Source organism: Eumetopias jubatus, unplaced genomic scaffold (genome assembly GCF_037043125.1).
Source record: "Eumetopias jubatus isolate StellerSeaLion01/CBP00866 unplaced genomic scaffold, mEumJub1_p1.0 scaffold_3, whole genome shotgun sequence".
Lineage (NCBI taxonomy): Eukaryota > Metazoa > Chordata > Mammalia > Carnivora > Otariidae > Eumetopias > Eumetopias jubatus.
Genome location: NW_028274809.1, coordinates 125,140,854 through 125,160,766, shown reverse-complemented (window position 1 = coordinate 125,160,766; position 19,913 = coordinate 125,140,854). Strand labels below are relative to the sequence as shown.

The 19,913-nt window shown below is 39.6% G+C and overlaps 1 protein-coding gene across 3 annotated transcripts in view; it reads right to left on the bottom strand.

Annotated features, from left to right (window-relative positions):
- The window catches only part of FRY (FRY microtubule binding protein), a 348,142-nt gene that overhangs the window by 6,379 nt on the left and 321,850 nt on the right, over positions 1-19,913 (bottom strand). For 2 of the 3 annotated variants that reach the window (XM_028104226.2, XM_028104219.2), the window contains exons 57-59: positions 18,699-18,797; positions 16,532-16,615; positions 6,392-6,502 (exon numbers count right to left, since the gene is read on the bottom strand). In XM_028104226.2, coding sequence (XP_027960027.2) covers positions 6,392-6,502; positions 16,532-16,615; positions 18,699-18,797 — 294 coding nt within the window. The remainder of the gene's footprint in view (positions 1-6,391; positions 6,503-16,531; positions 16,616-18,698; positions 18,798-19,913) is intronic. The other variant, XM_088021790.1, reaches the window with a different exon arrangement.

Sequence of the window (19,913 nt, the reverse complement as noted above, 5' to 3'; positions counted from 1 at the left end):
CAGCTGATGGACACTTGGGCTCTCATAATTTGGCTATTGTTGATAATGCTGCTATAAACATCAGGGTGCATGTGACCCTTTGAATTAGTATTTTTATATCCTTTGGGTAAATACCTAGTAGTATAATGGCTGGGTCATAGGATAGTTTTAGCTTTAACTTTTTAAGGAACCTTCATACTGTTTTCCAGAGTGGCTGTACCAGTTTGCATTCCCACCAACAATATAAGAGTGTTCCCCTTTCTCTGCATCTTCGCCAACACCTGTTGTTTCTTGTGTTGTTAATTTTAGCCATTCTGACTAGTGTGAGATGGTATCTCATCATGGTATGTTTTTTTTTAAGGTTTATTTAGAGAGAGGGAGAGAGTGAGCATGAGTGGGGTGGGGAGGGGCAGAGGGAGAGAATCTCAAGCAAATTCCCCACTGAGCATGGAGCCTGACACCGGGCTTGATCTCATGACCCTAAGATCATGACCTGAGCTGAAACCAAGAGTCAGATGCTCAACTGACTGAGCCACCCAGGCGCCACTCTCATCATGGTTTTGATTGGTATTTCCCTGATGATGAGTGATATTGAGCATCTTTTCATGTGTATTATGTTAAGCAAAATAAGTCAGAGAAAGACAAATACTGTATGATTTCACTCATGTGGGATTTAAGAAACAAAACATATGAACATAGGGGAAGGGAGAAAGAAAGAAGAGGGAGGGAAACTATAAGAGACTCTTAAGTATAGAGAACAAACTGAGGGTGGATGGAGGGGAGATGGGTGGGGGGATGGGCTAAATGGGTGATGGGTATTAAGGAGGGCACTTGTAATGAGAGCACTGGGTGTTTTAGGTAAGTGATGAATCACTAAATTCTCCTCCTGAAACCAATATCACACTATATGTTAACTAGAATTTTTAAAAACTTGAAACAAAAAAAATATAAAATACACAATAAAAAAAGAAAAACTGATTAACCTGTAGCCAGACTCATCGTGAAAAAAAAGAGAGGACCTGAATGAATAAAATCAGAAGTGAAAGAGCTGTTACAACTGACAGCACAGAAATACAAAGGACTATAATAGACTATTATGAAAAATTATACACCAACAAATTGGACAACATAGAAGAAATGGATGAATTCCTAGAAACAGTCTTCAAGACTGAATCAGGAATAGAAAATCTGAATAGACCTATTACTAGTAATGAAATTGAATAAGTAATCCAAAAACTCCCAACAAAAAATCCAGGACCAGATAGCTTCATGGGTGACTTCTACCGAACATGTAAAAAATATTTAATACCTATCCTTCTCAAAGTATTCCAAAAATTGAAGCAGAAGGAATGCTTCCAAATTCATTGTACAAGGCCAGTATTATCCAGATAATCAAACAAGCACAGTACAGACAAAAGATTAAAGGCCAATATTCCTGATTCATATAAATGTAAAAATTGTCAACAAAACATTAGCAGAGTTCAACAAAATATTAAAAGGATCATTTACCATGACCAAGGGGATTTATTTCAGGGATGCAGGGATGGTTCAATATCTACAAATCAATGTGATAAGCCATATTAACAAGATGAAAGATAAAAATTATGATTAATCTCAATAGATTAAAAAACATTTGACAAAATTCAGCATCCATTCATTAAAAAACTCAACAAAGTGGGTATAGACAGAACATACATTAACATAATAGAGGTCACATATGACATACCTGTAGCTAATATCATACTCAACAGGGAAAAGCTGAAAGCTTTTCCTCTAAGATCAGGAACCCAAGCCAAGGATGGCTACTCTTGCCACTTTTATTCAACATAGAACTGGAAGTCCTAGTCACAGCAATCAGACAAGAAGAAAAGGCATCCGTATTGGTAAAGAAGACACTAAACTGTCACTATTTGCAGATGACATGATACTATACACAGAAAACTCTAAAGACTCCACCAAAAAACTATTAGAACTGATAAATGAATTCAGTAAAGTTGCAGGATACAAAATTAATATACAGAAAGCCACACATTTTGTACACTAATAACGATAGAAGGAGAAATTAAGAAAACAATCCTATTTACAATTCCATCAAAAAGAATGGAATACCTAGGAATAAATGTAAGGAGGTAAAAGATCTACACTCTGGTAACTATAAGACATTGATGAAAGAAACTGAAGAGGACACAAACAAATGGAAAGATACCACACTCATGAATTGGAAGAAAATATTTTAAAAATGTCAATACTACCCAAAGCAATCTATAGCTTTGGTGCAATTCCTGTCAAAATACCACAGGCATTTTTCATAGAACTGGAACAAATAATCCCAACATTTGTGTGGAAAAACAGAAGAGCCCCAAGAGCCAAAGCAATTGTGAGAGAGAACAATAAAGCTGGAGGTGTCCCAATCCAAGAGTTCAAACTATACTACAATAGTAATAGTAACAGTAATAGTAATAGTAATAGTAATAGTAATAGTAATAGTGATAGTAATAGTAATCAAAAACAGTATGGTACTGGAACAAAAAGATACATAGATGCATGGAACAGAACAGAGGACCTAAAAATAAACCCATATGTACACAATTAACTGACAAGGCACAAATATATGATGGAGAAGAAAAAAAAATCTTTTCACTAAAAAGTGTTCGCAAAATTAGACCACTTTCTTATGTCATGTACAAAAATAAAATGAATTAAAGATTTACACGTAAGACCTGAAACCATAAAACTCCTAAAAGAAAACATAGGCAGTAAATGCTTGGGCATTGGTCTTATCAATATTTTTTTGGATAGGTCTCTTCAGGCAAGGGCAAAACAAGCTGAAATAAACAACTGGGACTACATGAAACTAAAGTTTTTGCACAGCAAAGGAAGCCATAAAAAAATGAAAAAGCAACCTATTAAATGAGAGAAGATATTTGTAAATGGTGTATCTGATAAAGGGTTAATCTCCAAAATATGTAAAGACTCATACAATCTGATGAAAAAAATGGGCAGAGGACCTGAATAGACATTTTTCCAAAGAAGATCTACAGATGGCCAACAGTCCAGGGAAAAGATGCTCAACATCACCAGTCATCAGGGAAAATGCAAATTGAAACCACAATGAGCTATATATCACATCACACTAGTCAGAATGGCTAATATCAAAAAGATAAGACCAAGTGTTGGGAAGCATGTGGAGAAAGGAAGCCCTTGTGCACTGTTTGCAGGGATGATAAATTGGTTCACCACTGTGAAAAACAGTATGGAAGTTCCTCAAAAAACTAAAAATAGAACTACCCTATGATCCAGTAATTCCACTACTCAGTATTTTACCCAAAGGAAACAAAAGCACTAATTTGAAGAGATAAATGCACCCCTTTGTTTATTGCAGGATTATTTACAATAGCCAAGATATGGAAGCAGCCCAAGTGTCCACTGATAGATGGATGGATAAAGATGTGGCGCGCGCGCGCGCACACACACACACACACACACACTGGATAACTGCACAGCCATAAAAAGAATGAGATCTTGCCTTTGTGACAACATGGATGGACCTAGAAGGTATTATGCTAAGTTGAGTGAGTCAGATGGAAAAAGACAAATACTGTATGATTTCACTTATATGTGGAATCTAAAAAAGAAAACAAATAAACAGGTTCAAATATAGAGAACCAACTTGTGGTTGCCAGAGGGGAGGGGAGTTGGGGGATGGGTGAAAGATGTGAAGGGGATTAAGAGGTACAAAGTTCCAGTTATAAAGTCACAGGGATGAAATTACAGCATATAGAGTAAATAATATTGTAATAACTTCGGGGACATATGGAAGCTACATTTGTTGGGGTAGCATTCCCTAATGTATATAAATGTCAAATCACTACGTTGTATGCCTAAAACTAATATAATACTGTATGTCAAGTATACTTTAATTAAAAAGAATATTATAGTATTTTATATATATAATTTTTAAGTTTGAAAGTCAATATCTTAATTATTTCAAAGCTAGGGATGTTTTATATACTATGTGTAAGTGTGTGTAGCCATTTAAGACTTCCCTAGATTTAAAATAATTAAGGAGAAATTCACTTTAAATTTGTTAGATTGAAATAATTATGCATAATATATATACATGATATGAATACATAATTTATTACTCTAAAGTGAAACCTGAATTGCTTTTAAATATGGGAAATGACATGAGTTACATTTTCATGTGCATTATTTTTTGAGCAGAGATGGACTCTAAGGTTCCTGTTAATATTTGCTAGAATAGCAAACTTTATCTTGACAACATGTCCTGTAACTTGCATTAACTGTGTTCTCTTTAATCTAATAATTTGTAATTCTGTGGAGGAAGCCTGGTTTGTGAAGAGCTCTTCATACCCCTCCCTTGAAATTGGCATTTAAAAGTATACTTAAAAACTAGTCAGTCATTTTCCTGTTATCAAACTAAGTGATAAATATGGTAACAAGGCTGTCATGTGTGTCTCCTCCTCTACCCTCCTCTGACGTGAGGTTTCTCGGGCTCCGTCCTCACCCCACTGCTCTTGGTAGGATGGGCTGTTCACGGATGACCAGCACATCTGCACCTTTAGTCCACATCTCTCCTTTGACCTCAGATCCTCCCACTGAACTGCTTGCAAGACGTCATTAACCCTGGGCATGGTCTAGTAGGCAGATAGAGTCTCTGACCAACACGCGTGGATGTAGAGCGGCCTCAGTCCTCCTTTATCCCTGTGTCAGCTATGGCACCATGGGTCACCTGGTTCATTGGAGATGGAACCTGAGCATTGCCCTCGACCCCTAATCGGTTTCATTGGCCTTTTGTGCTAAGTCTTTCTTTCATTTTCTGCCCTCTCTCCATACCTAGCCCTTCCGTCCTGGTTGAAACCCTCATCCTTGTCTGAGCTATTTCAACAACCTAGTGACTATTCTCCTGTCTCCAGCCTATGTGTCATCAAATCCACCCTTCACATCCCTGCCATAAAAATCTAACTAAAACATTCCCAGGCACAGTATCTTCTGTCATCTAACCCTTACCTATCTCTTGTGCCAGATTCTTCCTTTTTGGTTTGCATTTCATATTCTAGCAATACTAAATTGCTTGTACTTGGGGCTCCTAGGTGGCTCATTTGGTTAAGTGTCCGACTCTTGGTTTCAGTTCAGGTCATGATCTCAGGGTCCTGGGATGAAACCCCGTGCTCAGGAGGGAGTCGGCTTCTCTCCCCCTCCCTCTACCCCTGCTCATGCTCTCTCTCTCTCTCTCTCTCTAAAATAAAATCTTTTAAAAAAAATAAGTTCCTTTTGCTTCCCTTTTTAAGATTTTTATTTATTTATTTGAGAGTGGGAGAAGCAGACTCTCCACTGAGCAGGGAGCTGGACACAGGGCTCAATGCCAGGACCCTGGGATCATGGCCTGAGCTGAAGACAGACACTTGACCAACTGAACCACCCAGGCGCCCCTGTAGTTCCCTTCTCTTTTTTACCACTTTATGCTCATGCTGCAGCTGCTTAATGGAACATTTCTCCTTAGCCCTCACTTCATCTAACTCCAACTCCTTCTTTAAGAATCAGCTCAGGTTGGGGCGCCTGGGTGGCTCAGTCGGTTAAGCGTCTGCCTTCGGCTCAGGTCATGGTCCCAGGGTCCTGGGATCGAGCCCCACGTCAGGCTCCCTGCTCAGTGGGAAGCCTGCTTCTCCCTCCCTCTCTGCCTACTTGTGCTCTCTCTGTCAAATAAATTAAAAAAAAAAAAAAAAAAGAATCAGCTCAGGTGTGATTTCCCCCAGAAGGCTTTCCTACTTCAACCTCCTCACCTCCAGCTGAATTAGATGCTTGACATTTGCGCTTCCATAATATCCAGTGTACATCACCATTATTTCACTTACTGTGTTGCAGTAGTATTTCTTCACTTCTAGGAAAATTTTGGCTCTCTTGGAAGTAATATGTTTGTTACTTTTAAAAATATTAAAGCATCCTAATGCTAAGCAGGACAGGGCAACTGAAAAGAATCAAACGTCATGTAGATATTTACTTCTTATCCGAATGTTAGGGCAAGTATGAAAAAGTAAATATAAAGAAGAAAAACCATAACACAGGAACTTTTTCAAAGAAGGATGTCCAGAACCAAGGTCAGGATCAGTGTGGGCCAAGTGAGGCCTCTCGGCATAGCATCAGGGAGGCACTCACTCTCAGGGTTGTCCTTAAATTTTGTGCCTCGGCTAGTCACTTGCTTTGCCCTAGTCCTGGCACTGCCAAACTAGAGTGGAAGGAAAGACAACACATATTTAAATCTTGTGTTTGAGCAAATCAGTTATGTGGGAATAAAATCACTTGGACAGTTATAAAAGGGCTGGGGGGAGAGACCAAAAGGAAAGGAATGATTTTCATGGTAGGACTTGGCGTTGGGAGGTGTGCGGCTCACCTCTGGCATGGAGCTGACTTCGTGCACCTGGCCGATGAGCTTACAGTAGGACTGAAAAAGCAGCAGCAGCTGGAAGTGAAGCTTATATAACCTCTGGCACAGTTCCAATTGCTAAAGAGAGAGTGTGCATGGGAAGAAACAGTTATTAAGGATCATTCTTGTATAACAAGGGAAATCTTGGTGGAGAAAAACATTTTTTTTTTAAATCAAGGAAACAGAACTAGCTGTTATTATTCCAGATGAAACAGAACAACAAAATCCAGCCAATAAATATCAGTGAGAAATTCACAATACAAGATAGAATAGCTCCTGGAAGATGACTAATTAGGAGGGGTCGCTATAAAGGGACTCAGTGAATCACCGGATTTTCATTATGTTTGCCAATTAAATCCCTACAAATTATAGCTGTGGTCATCTTAATTGCAGTTGTCTTAAGTTTTATAAGCTAAAATTGTTTTAAAAAGCAAAAGCAATTATGAAAAGTATATTTGAAAGGCAAAACATTAAGTCATTCTGGGTGTCAAATTCAGCAACTGGGGGGGTTACTCCATGTGACAATTTTGGCTGCCATTTAGAGTGCAGACACTCATCTCAAAGTCTGTGTAAACACAACAGTCAGTCATATGATCCTCTAAGGTGTTGTATCAGTTTTAGTGACAATGCTTCTACTCAGTGCTCAGTAAATATTTGTTGAATTTCAAAGTTAAAAGGGGGCTACAAGTGCTAACAGAAAAGAGAAATTAAGGAAACATTCAAAACTTTCTGTGGAAAGAACATTTAAAAGGGGTCATACAAAATGGCCCTTGAGCCCTATAGCTACCTCTGGAATTTAAAATGTTTCCATTATATGACTTAGGTATACTATGAGGGAAAAATAAATCTTGAGTAATTCCAACACCAACGATCGTACTACTCTTTGAGCCGTATCTGCTTGTAATGGGCTCTATACTTTGCCCGTTTTACTCTAAGAATGAGTTAGCTCCTAGGTGGTGGATGGCAAGTCTGTGGAAGAAAAGAGGAGCCTTCACGAGATAGAATTTCATGGCTCAGCAGTCACCAGGGAAAGTGGGTTAAATATGTGGCGTCAATGAAACATGTCACTGTTCAGTGTTCAAATGTGGTTAAGTAAGGATAAATAGGGCCTTTCTTTTGCTAATGGACTATACAAGAACTCAGCTCAGAATGGAGAACTTCTGAGGTCCCTTAAAATTGTTCCCCCAAATCAGTTTAGGGAGACAAATGACAAGAATGTAAATTTAGGCTTTAGGAAGAATATCCAATTAATAGTGCTAATAGAATTTTGATCCTAATTGTTAAAAGTTACGAAAGTCCGGGCTAAGGCTACGCTCAATGAAGTTTTCTTTCTCTTGTCCTTTCCCTGGCTCCTGGGGGGAAAATAACAATTCTAGATTTAGACTGATTTGATCTCTCAATGCTGATACCAAACACAAGTTTAAAGAAGTAGCTACACTCATTAGTTAACCCAAACTGGATCTTTGGTTTAGTAAAGCATTTTGTTTTTTGATCATTTCAACCTTTCTTTATGGAAATCTTTTAAAATCTGATGTAAAAGATAACTGCCAGAGACTTGCAGATAAATAAAAAAATATTTTTTAAAAACATAATGTTACCTTCACAAATTTAGGGTGAAACCTAGCTATGAAAACTCCGACCTTTGTTACGTGTTGGATAGTGCTGGTTATTACTCAAGATATCCCACTGATAGTATGAGAGTTCATAGCAACTTAAGTTTCTACTTTGGGACGAAAGCAGCCCAGAATGCTACTAATTCACTGCATGTCTCAGTCTACCAAATAAAATAAAATGAAACGCAAAGGGGAAAACATGCTAAGAGATAGAATAGTAACTGTAAAAATAAGATTTGTTATGGGTCCATGCCTAAAATGGACAAAGAGTATGAAAGAAAGTTAACTTACTGCAAGAGATTCCATTTGCTACACAGCAAGCATGGCACAGGAAACAAAGGAAAGGAAAGAAAGTACAGGGTCAGTGTAATGCATGCAACAGAAAGCATGGCCCTCTTCCAAGAGCAGAACCGTCAGCAGTATTAGCATTTGCTTGCCCAAACTCGATCAATGGTTGCACGTCTTGTACCCATTCAACATGCACAGCGGTCCAGTTAAAAAGAAGCTTGAATGGGAAACATATCACTGAAAAATAATTGGTAATCATTTAGACTCTCTGATTAGTTGGTTTAGGTTTTGTCAGTCTTGGAGACCAGAAGTCAAAACTTTTATTGCTTGAAGGTTTTAGTGTTTAACTGTGAATAATATGTGAATGGAGTAAAACTGGGAGGAGACCAACTGAGTAATCTGAAAGAACTGTAGCCCAAACAAATTATACTTTTGCTACCTGTTAGTTAAGGCAGAGTCTTTAATCCGTTTCACTTCCTATCTGCTAAACTATGACAATCCAATTAACATAGAATATAATTAACAATCTAAGTGGCTTTTTAGAGTCAGATTGCCTTCCTCGTTAAGAATATTCTATAGGACTGTGAGATATAGTCATTTCAAATGAGTAAACCTAGTCTGATACTCCCGAACAAGTGTGAGATACAAGTAATTTTCTTGTATTTCATTTGTAATAATTTTGTTCTCAATTTCTAAAAGTAATCTAGAACTGGTGGGTAGTTTAGAATAATATAAATTTGTAACTGAGCCATGTTCAATTATGGCTTCCATTTTTTGGTGTCATCATATCATGACCATAGACTTGGCTTTAAGGAAAGTGTGGGTATGTTGGAAAGATGATCAGAGTCTGACAGAATATTAAAAAAAATCAATTTGGCCATTCCTAATTATGGATCACTATACCTGGTTCTGGATTTTCAAAATATTTAAAGACATATCTAACTTAGTTTCTAATCCTTAATAGGAAAATCGCTTATTTTAAAGCTCTTTCTAAAATCTCTGGGTTATTATCAGTTTAATGTATTATATTTAATATATGGTATATTACACACACAAAATAAAACTATCAAATTATTTATTAGTATCTTCAGACATAAAGCCCCACCACTACCAACCCCCCTCAACACCTTCTCCTAACCTCCGAGAGTCTCTTCTTGCCTCACCTGTTACTAATATCCTACGAGTTGGGCACACTGATGACTACTGTATTATGTTTATTGAGTAGTTTTTTGGACCTTGGCCATGAATATCTTTCAAAGCGTTGAAAGATGAATACACTGAAGCCTGTGACGCAGATTACACAGCGTGAGGTATTTACTATTTTGAAGAAAACTTTATGCCTAGACGTTTTTATGACCAAACCTTAAGTACTGAAAAAACTGCTATCTTTCTACTGTTTTCCAAAACAAGGTTGTAATTCAAGAAGGTCATCAAATCAGTTAAAGCAGAATGTCCTCTGTTCAATAAAGGAAAATGAGACTTTTTGACTCCAGCTTAGTGCTGAGGAATTTCATTGTCCATGAATTCCTCCCACTCAGCTCTCAAGGCACAAAACTGTATTTCTTGGGGGATGGCCAACTTGACACACACCAGTTCTCAATATCCTTCTTAAACGCTCCTTTTTAGGTAGGTTGGTGCAAGCCGCCTTGCTATTCAATATCTTAGAATCCTTTTCTAGGCCACAGGCCGGGGCCTCGTTTGCATTTAGAGCTCCCCAAAAGATAGTGAAAAATACCTTTCTAGGGGGCGATTTTATGGCAAATGTTAAAACCTTTTATCCCTCTTGTGCTAATGTTTTCCTGTATCCAGATTTTAAGAATAATCCCTTCCTAAGTCTTTCTGAACATATTTATGTTTTGGTGACTTAAGATTCTTTTGAAAATGTTATGGGAATGGCACCATTTTATTTGGTCAGAAGGATTTTCTTCACGCCCTGTTCCTGCACTCCTAATATAATTTGATTTATAAATTGGATTTAGAGGTATGTTTTCTCAAAACGAGAAGATCAAGAAACCAAGACGTTAAAAACTGATCATAGACAGGGTAGCTTAAAAGCCGAATAATCTAATTTTTGTTTGTTAACGGTAGCATAGCCATTCTTGTTTCTCTATATTCTTCTCTAAATGAGTTCTATGCTTAGGACATAGCCAGTCAGGCAAAAATTTGAGAAATGTTTATCATGACAGAAGATGAGCCACAGCGTACTGTAATAGCTATTGTTTTCATCATAGTTAATCTCTGAAAGCCACTGGTTTAAATTAAATGGGATAAAATTTAGACAACCTAGCCTAAGAATACATAGATGTATCTAATCTCCTAAGTAGGTATAATCAACATGTGCTCGGCTGTTGCTAATATCACTTGGGGCTGGCTCACTGATGACTATTGTATTGTGTGTGCTGAGTAGTTTTTTGGACCTTGGCCATGGGTATCTTTCAAAGCTTTGAAAGACAAATACCTTTAAGCCTATGATACAGATTACACAGCCTGAGGTATTTACTATTTTTAAGAAAACTTTAACGTCAGCAGACACTCCTTTTAGTCAACGCGGGGAAGAGGATTCCTTACGGAAGAGTAACTGACTCTCTGAAGGGTGCTGTTTAATGGGTTACAGTTTAACTGCAGAAACTGCAACTTTTCTTGTTCAGTTTGTTTAAGAACAGAGGTTGCAGGCTTCTCGTGCATAGTGTCCAAAAAAGACCCTAGTAGTTGGAATGATGATTGGAATATAAGATGAAATGTAGTTGGGCTAAATGTAAATGACTGCACTTGAGTGTGAAGAGTCAAATGTTCAAGTAGTGCTCAGAAATACCTGTTGAATTGGGACTGTGCCAACTAAAATCACTTACAATGAGTGAAATGGAAACATCTCCAGCTTTGCCAGGGCCAGCCCTACAGGACCCGGGAGGTGAGCCATATTCCTTAGTTGAAAGGCTAAGGCTCGTGCTGCCATCCAGAGCACTTGGAGCGGGGGTTCTTCTTCCCGACCCACGTTTCTGTCCACTTAAAACTATCTAGTGGTAGCCACTCCAGATGAATTCCGCAGGAAACGGAGAGGTCGGTGGAAACCCAAATTCTTAAGGAGAAGGGCTGTTGTAGGGTCATGAAGAGTTTTGTCCCTTCTGCTCAGGCTGAGAAAACATGGGTAAAGCAGGGTCTGCAGATCAGTGAAACTGCTCTCATGAGACACATGCAGATCATACTCCTTGTCTTAAATTCTATTTAGTGTATGCCGTGTGTTATTCTAGGAGAATGGCTATTATAACCACCTGGAAGCCTAAATCATTGACTAATCATGCCTGTCTTTTAAAATAAGCCTTCTCTCAAAAATACTTCCCAAGTATTAGAGACGTTTTTCTTTTCTTTAAAGAAAAGAAATTCTAGAGAATTCTAGAATTTAAAGGAATTCTAGAGAATTCTCTAACAAACACCCGAGTGAGCCGGTTCAACAGACAGGCGCTTGCGTCTTGTATACAGAGAGATGTTTCTCACACACGCAAGAGTAACACTCTCTCAAGCGGGTGCTAATGGGTGGCCCATTTTTCTTGAAACACACAGCCCTGTCTGTCTGGCTTTCCACTTCTCCACTTGGGGGCCTTAAGTACAGTGACACATTCTTCTATTATGAGAAAAACAGCAGTCCAAGCATCATGATGATTGGCACCTGGCTCTTGCCTTCAGGATTAGGAACTCAACACTGCGGCGGGAAATGGTGGACAGCACACCAGAGGGGCAGCTGATGTTCAGCCCAAGCTCGCAACCGCCATATAAGAAGGCAGGCCCAGTGTTGCTGGCTCTTCTTTTTCAGAGATGGCATTCTGTTGTGAATGTATGCGTATGTGTGGACAATTTTAATTTTTAAATGTCAGGCCAATTAAGAAAACATCATACAAGCTTAATAAAACATGTCTGTGAATTGGGTTACAAGTGTACAGGCTACCAGTGTAACCTTTTTATATTATTTTGATGTCTGCAGCTTCATGTTAAGAATACAAGAGAAACTGGAAAATAAACATTTGACACCCAGGAAGGAGTTATATTCTCTTCTACAAACCTATCCATAGTGACTTCTCACTTATGCCACTTGTTTGGAATGACCAGAAATCAGCTTGTGGCAATGACCATTCGGGGCTGGGTAGGACTTGGGGGTGGGAAGACTCCATATGCCTGCGTGTACACCATCACCATCTCTGGCAGACTGACCTAAGAGCTCAAGAATTTACTTTGCTAAGTTCAGTGAGCCAAGTTACTAATCCCTTCCTAAAGTACACACTTCTCTGAAACAGAAACACTACTGTAATAATCACTGGCAGGTTTACTCCCCAGTCTGCATTCAGACACAGATTCTATGAATCATAAGGTCACTTCCCATCCCCATTCCACTTGCCTCCATGCTCAGAATAATTGGCAACTTCAAACTGTTCCAGAAGACAGGGAACCTAACTAAACAAACGAGTTGGAGAGAATCACTTGAGGGTAAGCTGTCCTCTGAGGTCAAACATTTGCTGGGTTTGCTTTGGGACAGAAGCCAAACCGTAGCTCTAATTAGCAAAATAATATCTCTGCCGACTCTGGACGTAAGATTGTTGTTTCAGTGGAGTGATACCATCGTCCATCCTCAAGGCCCACCTTTAGTAGCGTGTAAAGATTCCCCCCCCCATTTGCCCTCATGGCCCATTTTTGGCCTTGTTGGGAGTGTTCTCTGCGATGGGAACACAGTCTTCCTCATTTCTACACTCCCCCCTGTGCCTAGCCAGACCTCACATTCAGCAGTGGTTCAGGTAAGGTGGGTGGGATTAGAGAATGTGTGGTTTGAGCTGCATGCCTGGTGGACAAACTACTTCCAGGGTCTACTAAGAAAACAGAGAATTTAACAGTATCCCGACGATTTAAACAAATCACCCAAGCCTTGCCTGAGTCAGTGGGAGAGCACCCTCTCCAGTAGATAGTATACAATTTGCCTTCCAGACCAGCTTCGACCTCAGAACTGGCACATACAAAGGACCAGAAGCTTCTTCTTCAGGATATTTGTTCATTGTCTGGGTTCTCTGGTCATCAGTGTGTCCATGAGCCACGCGGGGAAATTCTAACGCACTGAGCTAATACCAGTAATGGGAAGAGAGCTGGGTTGGTTTTGCAAAAATGCTGGAAACATCAGACTCAGAATTTGGCCTTAATGTTGACCTTTTCCTAGCAAGCCCACTTTCCTCCCTGCTGGGTGTTGTATGCAGGTTCCTAAAACCATACAGACTTTTAGACAGATGCTGGAAATTGTCCTCTATCCTTTTTTATGTGTATGTTTTTACCTTTAAACTAAGAGAAAGTATGAACTCTGGGGAGGGGAAGAATCTGGCTTGCAGAGGTAGCCTCTCAGCCTCAACTTTCTTATCTGCAAAATTGGAAAAACCATTCCAAGGACTGTTGTAAAAGATCAAATGTGTTTTTATATGTACAGTGCTTGAAAACAGTTTCTTCTTTCCATGTTTGTGTTCTCCAGCCTTTATTATAATGCTAACAGAATTGACACATATAAATACTTGAATGAAGAAATGAAGTCTAAAAACAAGAAAAGGGATGAGAAGAAACACGATTACAACACAGATGCACAGAAAGGGGGAGAAAAGGAGGAAATGAAAAAGAAAAAAAACGGTAAGAGGTAAGAAGATTAAGCAAAAACGACAGAAATCTTTCTTCGAGGGACGTGGAGAAGAAATGGGGAAAAAAGGGGGCAACTGAACAAAAGAAAGCCACAAAAATAAACTGTAAGCACAACAGAGACACATAGTTGAAAATTGGAATGTTTGGGGAAGAGGATATTTAACTGGAAGTCCTGAGTTCTTAGATTTAAGCAGGAAGCTGTAAACAAATGAACAAATAAATAATAGATTTTGTTTTAACCCTCATTCCCCAAAATCTGCAAGGTATTAATGCATTCTCCTGATGGAGATTTGATTATAGAGAATATAACCAAATTAGATGATTGAGGGTAAACATTTAGATAACTATTTTTATAGTCCTAGACAAACTGTTTCATGAATTAGACTAGGTTTTTGCTAATTGTAAGTCATAACTTGGTAACTTTTCTCTGGACTGAATTTATTTTAATAGCAGAGTATAGTGGAGGGAGGATTGGGCCTGGAATCAAAAGGTGCAGGTGCTACTGGGTGGCCAAAAAATCTGTAACATATCCCGTGTGTGTGTGTGTGTGTGTGTGTGTGTGTGTGTGTGTGTGTGTGTGTGTGTGTGTGTGTGTGTGATGTAGTTAACGCGGTACTTTTGGGGTATGCTCATGGCACAGGTTATTCAGTGAAAATCAGAGTCACAAGTCATTTGAGGTAGCACATCACAGATACATAGGCAGGGACTGATGGAAAGGCTAGAGTCTGTTGTATTTTGAACTGCACATTCAGCTATGCTTACTAGAGACATTAATGTGATGTCATAAAACCCATATTTTTAAAATGTAATATAGATACACCATTTGTTATGTACATTTGCCTGTTTCCAGATGTTGTGGCCAGGCCATGTTTTAGCCCGTTGCCTATCAACCATGAAGCCTTGGACCAGTCACTTGGTTTCCTTGGTATCCTTATCTAAAATGGGGCTGTTGCTGTCTGCCCCGCCTCCCATGCCCCGGAAGATCAATGACGACAGGGATATGAAAGTTTTCTGTAAGACACAACGTGAAATAGAATGTCCTCAAGGAGGGCAGTGATGTGGAAATGCAACCCACATGTTAGAACCCTATCTAGATATTTCTCAGTCTTGTAGTTTGCTTGTTCAATCTCATACCTCTTCACTAACACTTACCAAGGGGCTCACCTGGGGACTCACCCACAGCAAGGATAGTTACTCTCAGGACAGCAGACTTGTTCAAAACAATTACCAGATTGAGAACCACTGGTATTCTGTTGAAAATTTTTACCCCTCAATGTTTTTTTTGTTTGTTTGTTTTTACACCTTAGTAAAGCACTGTGTGTCTAACACAGGAAGATGGTTTCTCATCCTCTGAAGGGTGCACAGTCCAAAATGCTTTTTTCAGTAGTGGTGAGGTAATGCCAAGGTAGCACCTCTGCCTAACTGGGCAGCAGCCTCCTCACGTGACTTCCCTAATCCACTCTGGCGCACTTCAGTCTGTTTCCAGAGTAGAATGCAGGAGCCTGACTCTAATCCTACCCACCCATTAAAACATTTCAGTTGCCTACCACTGCTGTGAAGATAAACACCCAAGCCCTGCACGGTCTGGTTTCTGCCAGCTTCTGCTGACTCTTCTCAAGCTTTTCTCCAAGTTGCTTTCTACACTTGCAGCCACGCAGGCTCTCTTCAGTTCTTGCAAAGGGCCACGTCCCCTCCTGTCTCAGGGCCTTTGCACAGGCTCTCTACTCACTCCCCTTCACTTGGCTACCTCTGGCTCACATTTGAGATCTCCACGGAGATGGTACTTCCATGGAGAAGGCATCTCAGAACTGCCCTCCCCATTTGGTCAGGTTCCTTTGCTACCTTCTTGCATAGCTTATGGTTCTTTCCTTAATAGCACTTGGTGCTGTTTGCATTATATGATTTTTTGACTAATGTCCATCCTCCCTGACAAGATCGGAAGCTCCACAAGGGTGCAGGCTTGTCTGTTGTTCATTTTCATATCCACCATGTGGACCACATAGGAAGCACTTAGTACATAACTGCAGAATGAATGATTTTAATCCATTCATAGTCTTCTGCCCCACCGCCTTGACAATACAGCACACATTTACAAGCCAGCTGGTCTGACATGTATATTTAAAGCAATTCTAAATGAGAAAAAAATCATATCTGTTTTAGAGTGATTGCTGAAAGGTCAACAAAGATTTCCTTCACTGAAGAAACTAAGTGATTCGGTGAAGAATGAATGAAATTTGGTTTTATATTCTAAAGGAAGAGCAGATTTATTTATTAGGGAATGATTAGTATAGTTAAATGATGTCCAGCAAAAAGATCATTTTTATACCTCTGCTTTTCCAAAAAGAAGACTCCCCTCCCCACGAATCCCATCAACACACAGTCATGCGTGGCCTGAACATCCTCCCGTCTCACTCTTGCTCTTCTTGTGACTATAATGGGGTGACCCATTGCGCGGCTTCCTTTCTCATGCTCTATGCTTCTCGGGTGGGTCAAAATCAACACACGCTGTCAGGGCACGGAAAGATAAATTCTAACAGGTTTTCATTACCTTTTCTTCCGAGTCCCCTGGCTGACAGGTAATTACTCCATCTCTTGATCCTCCTGCAAATGTTGCCTTGCAATTTGCAAGCCACTGTTGTCAGAAAGAGATGCAGACATAGGTAAAATCAGTGATGTCCTGAGGACATTTTTATCATCAGTCCTGTCAGGGAAAATTGATGAAGCTTCTAATGACAGTAATAAAAAATTTTGCGGTAATGCCTTTTGGAAATTATTTTTTTTCTGGTTGAAGATAATCTATTTGAGATTAAAATATCTTCATATGGGTTCGGTGATGCTCATTTATTTTTTTATTTTTATTTTTTAAAAGATTTTATTTATTTATTTGAGAGAGAGAGAGACTGAGAGAGCACATGAGCAGGGCAGAGGGAGAGGGAGAAGCAGACTCCCGGCTGGTGCCTGACACGGGGCTCCATCCCAGGACCCTGGGATTATGACCTGCGCTGAAGGCAGACGCTTAACTGACTGAGCCACCCAGTACCCCTATGATGCTCATTTAAATATATAATTTCAGCATTGTGATAATAACATTCCTGGAGGATGGTTTCACCAGACCATTCCTATTTTATGTATAAACTTGAAAAAAATCATATACAGTTAGACACCTTTCATATGATTGAGACTGGGAGATAAAACCAACAATTCCTCACAGGCTGGGGGATTCTGGACCATGAAACTAGACTCATGGCCCACCTACCTCTCTGTGATATTGGGTGGCTTCTGTGGGGGCAGGTCTACTTCAATGTAAGAAAGGCTATTAAAATAACAGTTCAGCTATTTAGAGATTCTGACATCCTTAAGTATCTGGGATAGTAACTAATACAGATGGAAAAAGGAACCCCGGGGCACAAAACAACAAGCACTGAAGAACTGAAATTCACATCTGACATCAAAAGATTGGTTTGTTCACTGAGAAGAATGGAAGGATTATTTTTATTAACTGATGACGGAGAAGGGGGAAAGCCATGACCAGTAAAGCCACAGAAGTAGAAGACAATGGGAATTGTTATAGTAGAATGTCAGAACTCTCGCCCTTGGGTAGATCATGAAAAGATCAATAACAACAATAACAACAAACAAAAAACAAGTTAACTGTATAATGAATGTCTTCTGTGTATGAGGCACTGTGCTGGGCAGCTTACACAGGTTATTTCTGTTTTAAAGGCAATACTGTGTTGTGTTTAAGCACATGGACTTTTGAATCCCATAGACCTGGGTTTCAATACAACTTTCCACCTCCTAGCTAATGAGGACAATAATAGCAACTCCAGGGTAGTTGTGAGCATTCCATTATTTAATTTAAGATATATAACTCTGATCAGGTTGTTGGACACGTAGAAAGGACGCAGGAAAGGCTATATGCTATGACTATTATAATTGTTATATCCTTACAACAATTCTGCAAATTAGTTATTATCACTGTCTTACAGATGACGAATCTGAGATAAGGAGGTAAGTAACTTATCCAAAGTCACTAACCCTTAAGTAGCTGAACTGTGATTTGAACCCATGTCCATCTGATTTCAAAATTCATGTCTTTTCTATAGTTTGGCATATTATAAAAAGTGTCCCATAGATATTACACTCAATTGCTTGTCAGAAATCAGGGGCTCTGCATGCCTGGTTTCTGGATCACTTCTGTCTCTAACATTTTACAGTCTAGATCTGTGAAGGAAAAAAAAGAGTAAGGAGCAGGAGTCGAGGCCAGGAGAAGCAATGAGGTCAGGGATAGGCAGCTACTGAGAGTAGTTAAGAGGAGAGAGCTGAGATCCACCCCATCTATGTTCAGGTGAGGCAAACACTGGAAGGAAATAAATACCAATTTTATTAAATCTCTGAGAAAAGTTAATGACATTGACAAGGAGACATATTCAAGCAGATACTCATGTTTTCCAATTTCTGGGTAGGGAAATTATGGGGATAAAAATGAAAGCTGAAGACTTCTCATTTGTAGACATCATTTTTGTATCATCCATACTGTTGACAGTTCTAGCACTATTCAATTGGAACTGTAGTCCCTAACAGAGGAATAGATGAGGTCTGTCTTCTTCCAAAGATCCTATCTTAAATTAATCACAACACCTCCCCAGGGCTCATAGTGGTGGGGTTCATTTGATTTTAACTGAATGTATATGTACAGAAACACAAAAACTTACCGAGAGAGTGGCTTCTTTTCTGTTGTTGTAAGTATCCAAATATTCTTGCAGTTCTAAAACACTGAACTTGAGTTTGTCCAGAAGTCCACAAGAAAGGAGCTAAAGACAGGAAAATAATTTGTATTAAAACAATCAGAAAGATAACCGCACACAGGCGTGGCTACAGAGAGAGAAAAGAGAAATACATTTAGAAATAATGCAAAGTGAGGACCAGTGGCTCCATTTTTAGTAAGCTGTGCAACGTGTAATTTTGTTCCACGATCAGCCGCAATGGCAATTGACTACAAGCTCGCTAATCCAAATCTCCCATGAAAATATTGTTTTCTCCGTATCAGTATAGACTTTCAAATCTTAACAAGTGTCTGTAGGAGCTCACGTTAAATATCTCCATTTTATGCATGAACTCTAGTACCTTCATCTAGTAATATTCCAAGTAGTGTGAAGACAGACCTCCAAATAGACTTTCACACTGATTTTATAGTTAATCTGAACTTTAAATCCTTTAATATAGAATGATTTCTCTTACTGTATTCCCTGCTGCAAGGTAGCTAACTACCAAGTTCCTGGAAAGACTCATTCTTCAGAGACTTTTGAAATCAAAGCACATCCGCGTTGGTTCTAAATTCAGTAATTACTCAGCATATGAGATGGTTGTGTGATATGCATGGGGGCATGAGCCCCCAAAGAGCGCACCCGTCATGCAGGCTTAGAGTTATATTCCTAAAGTCATGATTTGGCAGTCAGCCAGAGGATGCTTTAACCAACTCTCAAACTCATCACTTGCTGTTTGGGCTGGATGAATCCCTCCAGGGGGCGATCAGTCTCCACGCGAGATTTGGGAGTGAGCAAAGTGAGGACATACTGCCTCTGGAGCCCCATCTGGCTGGCCAACCTGGCATCGTGGGGACAGGCTAGGTCAGCTCTGAGGGGTCACTCACCTATTCATGGCTGTCAAAGCCAGAGTTATTGGAGAGAGGTGCCAAGGACACGGAGGGGGCACCAAGGTGGATTTTTCTCCTGATTCTCTGAAACGACTTGGCCTTGGCTGGTAATGTACAGTCATTACTATGCAGACTCAGGCCTTTGGGGGTCATGTCACAACACGGGGCTTCTCACAAACACTGACAGTATCTTTCAGACAAACCACAACACAAGCATGCTTCCTGGAATTTCCACACCTTAGTAAGCTGGGCTAGCCATTTGCTGCCAGAGACT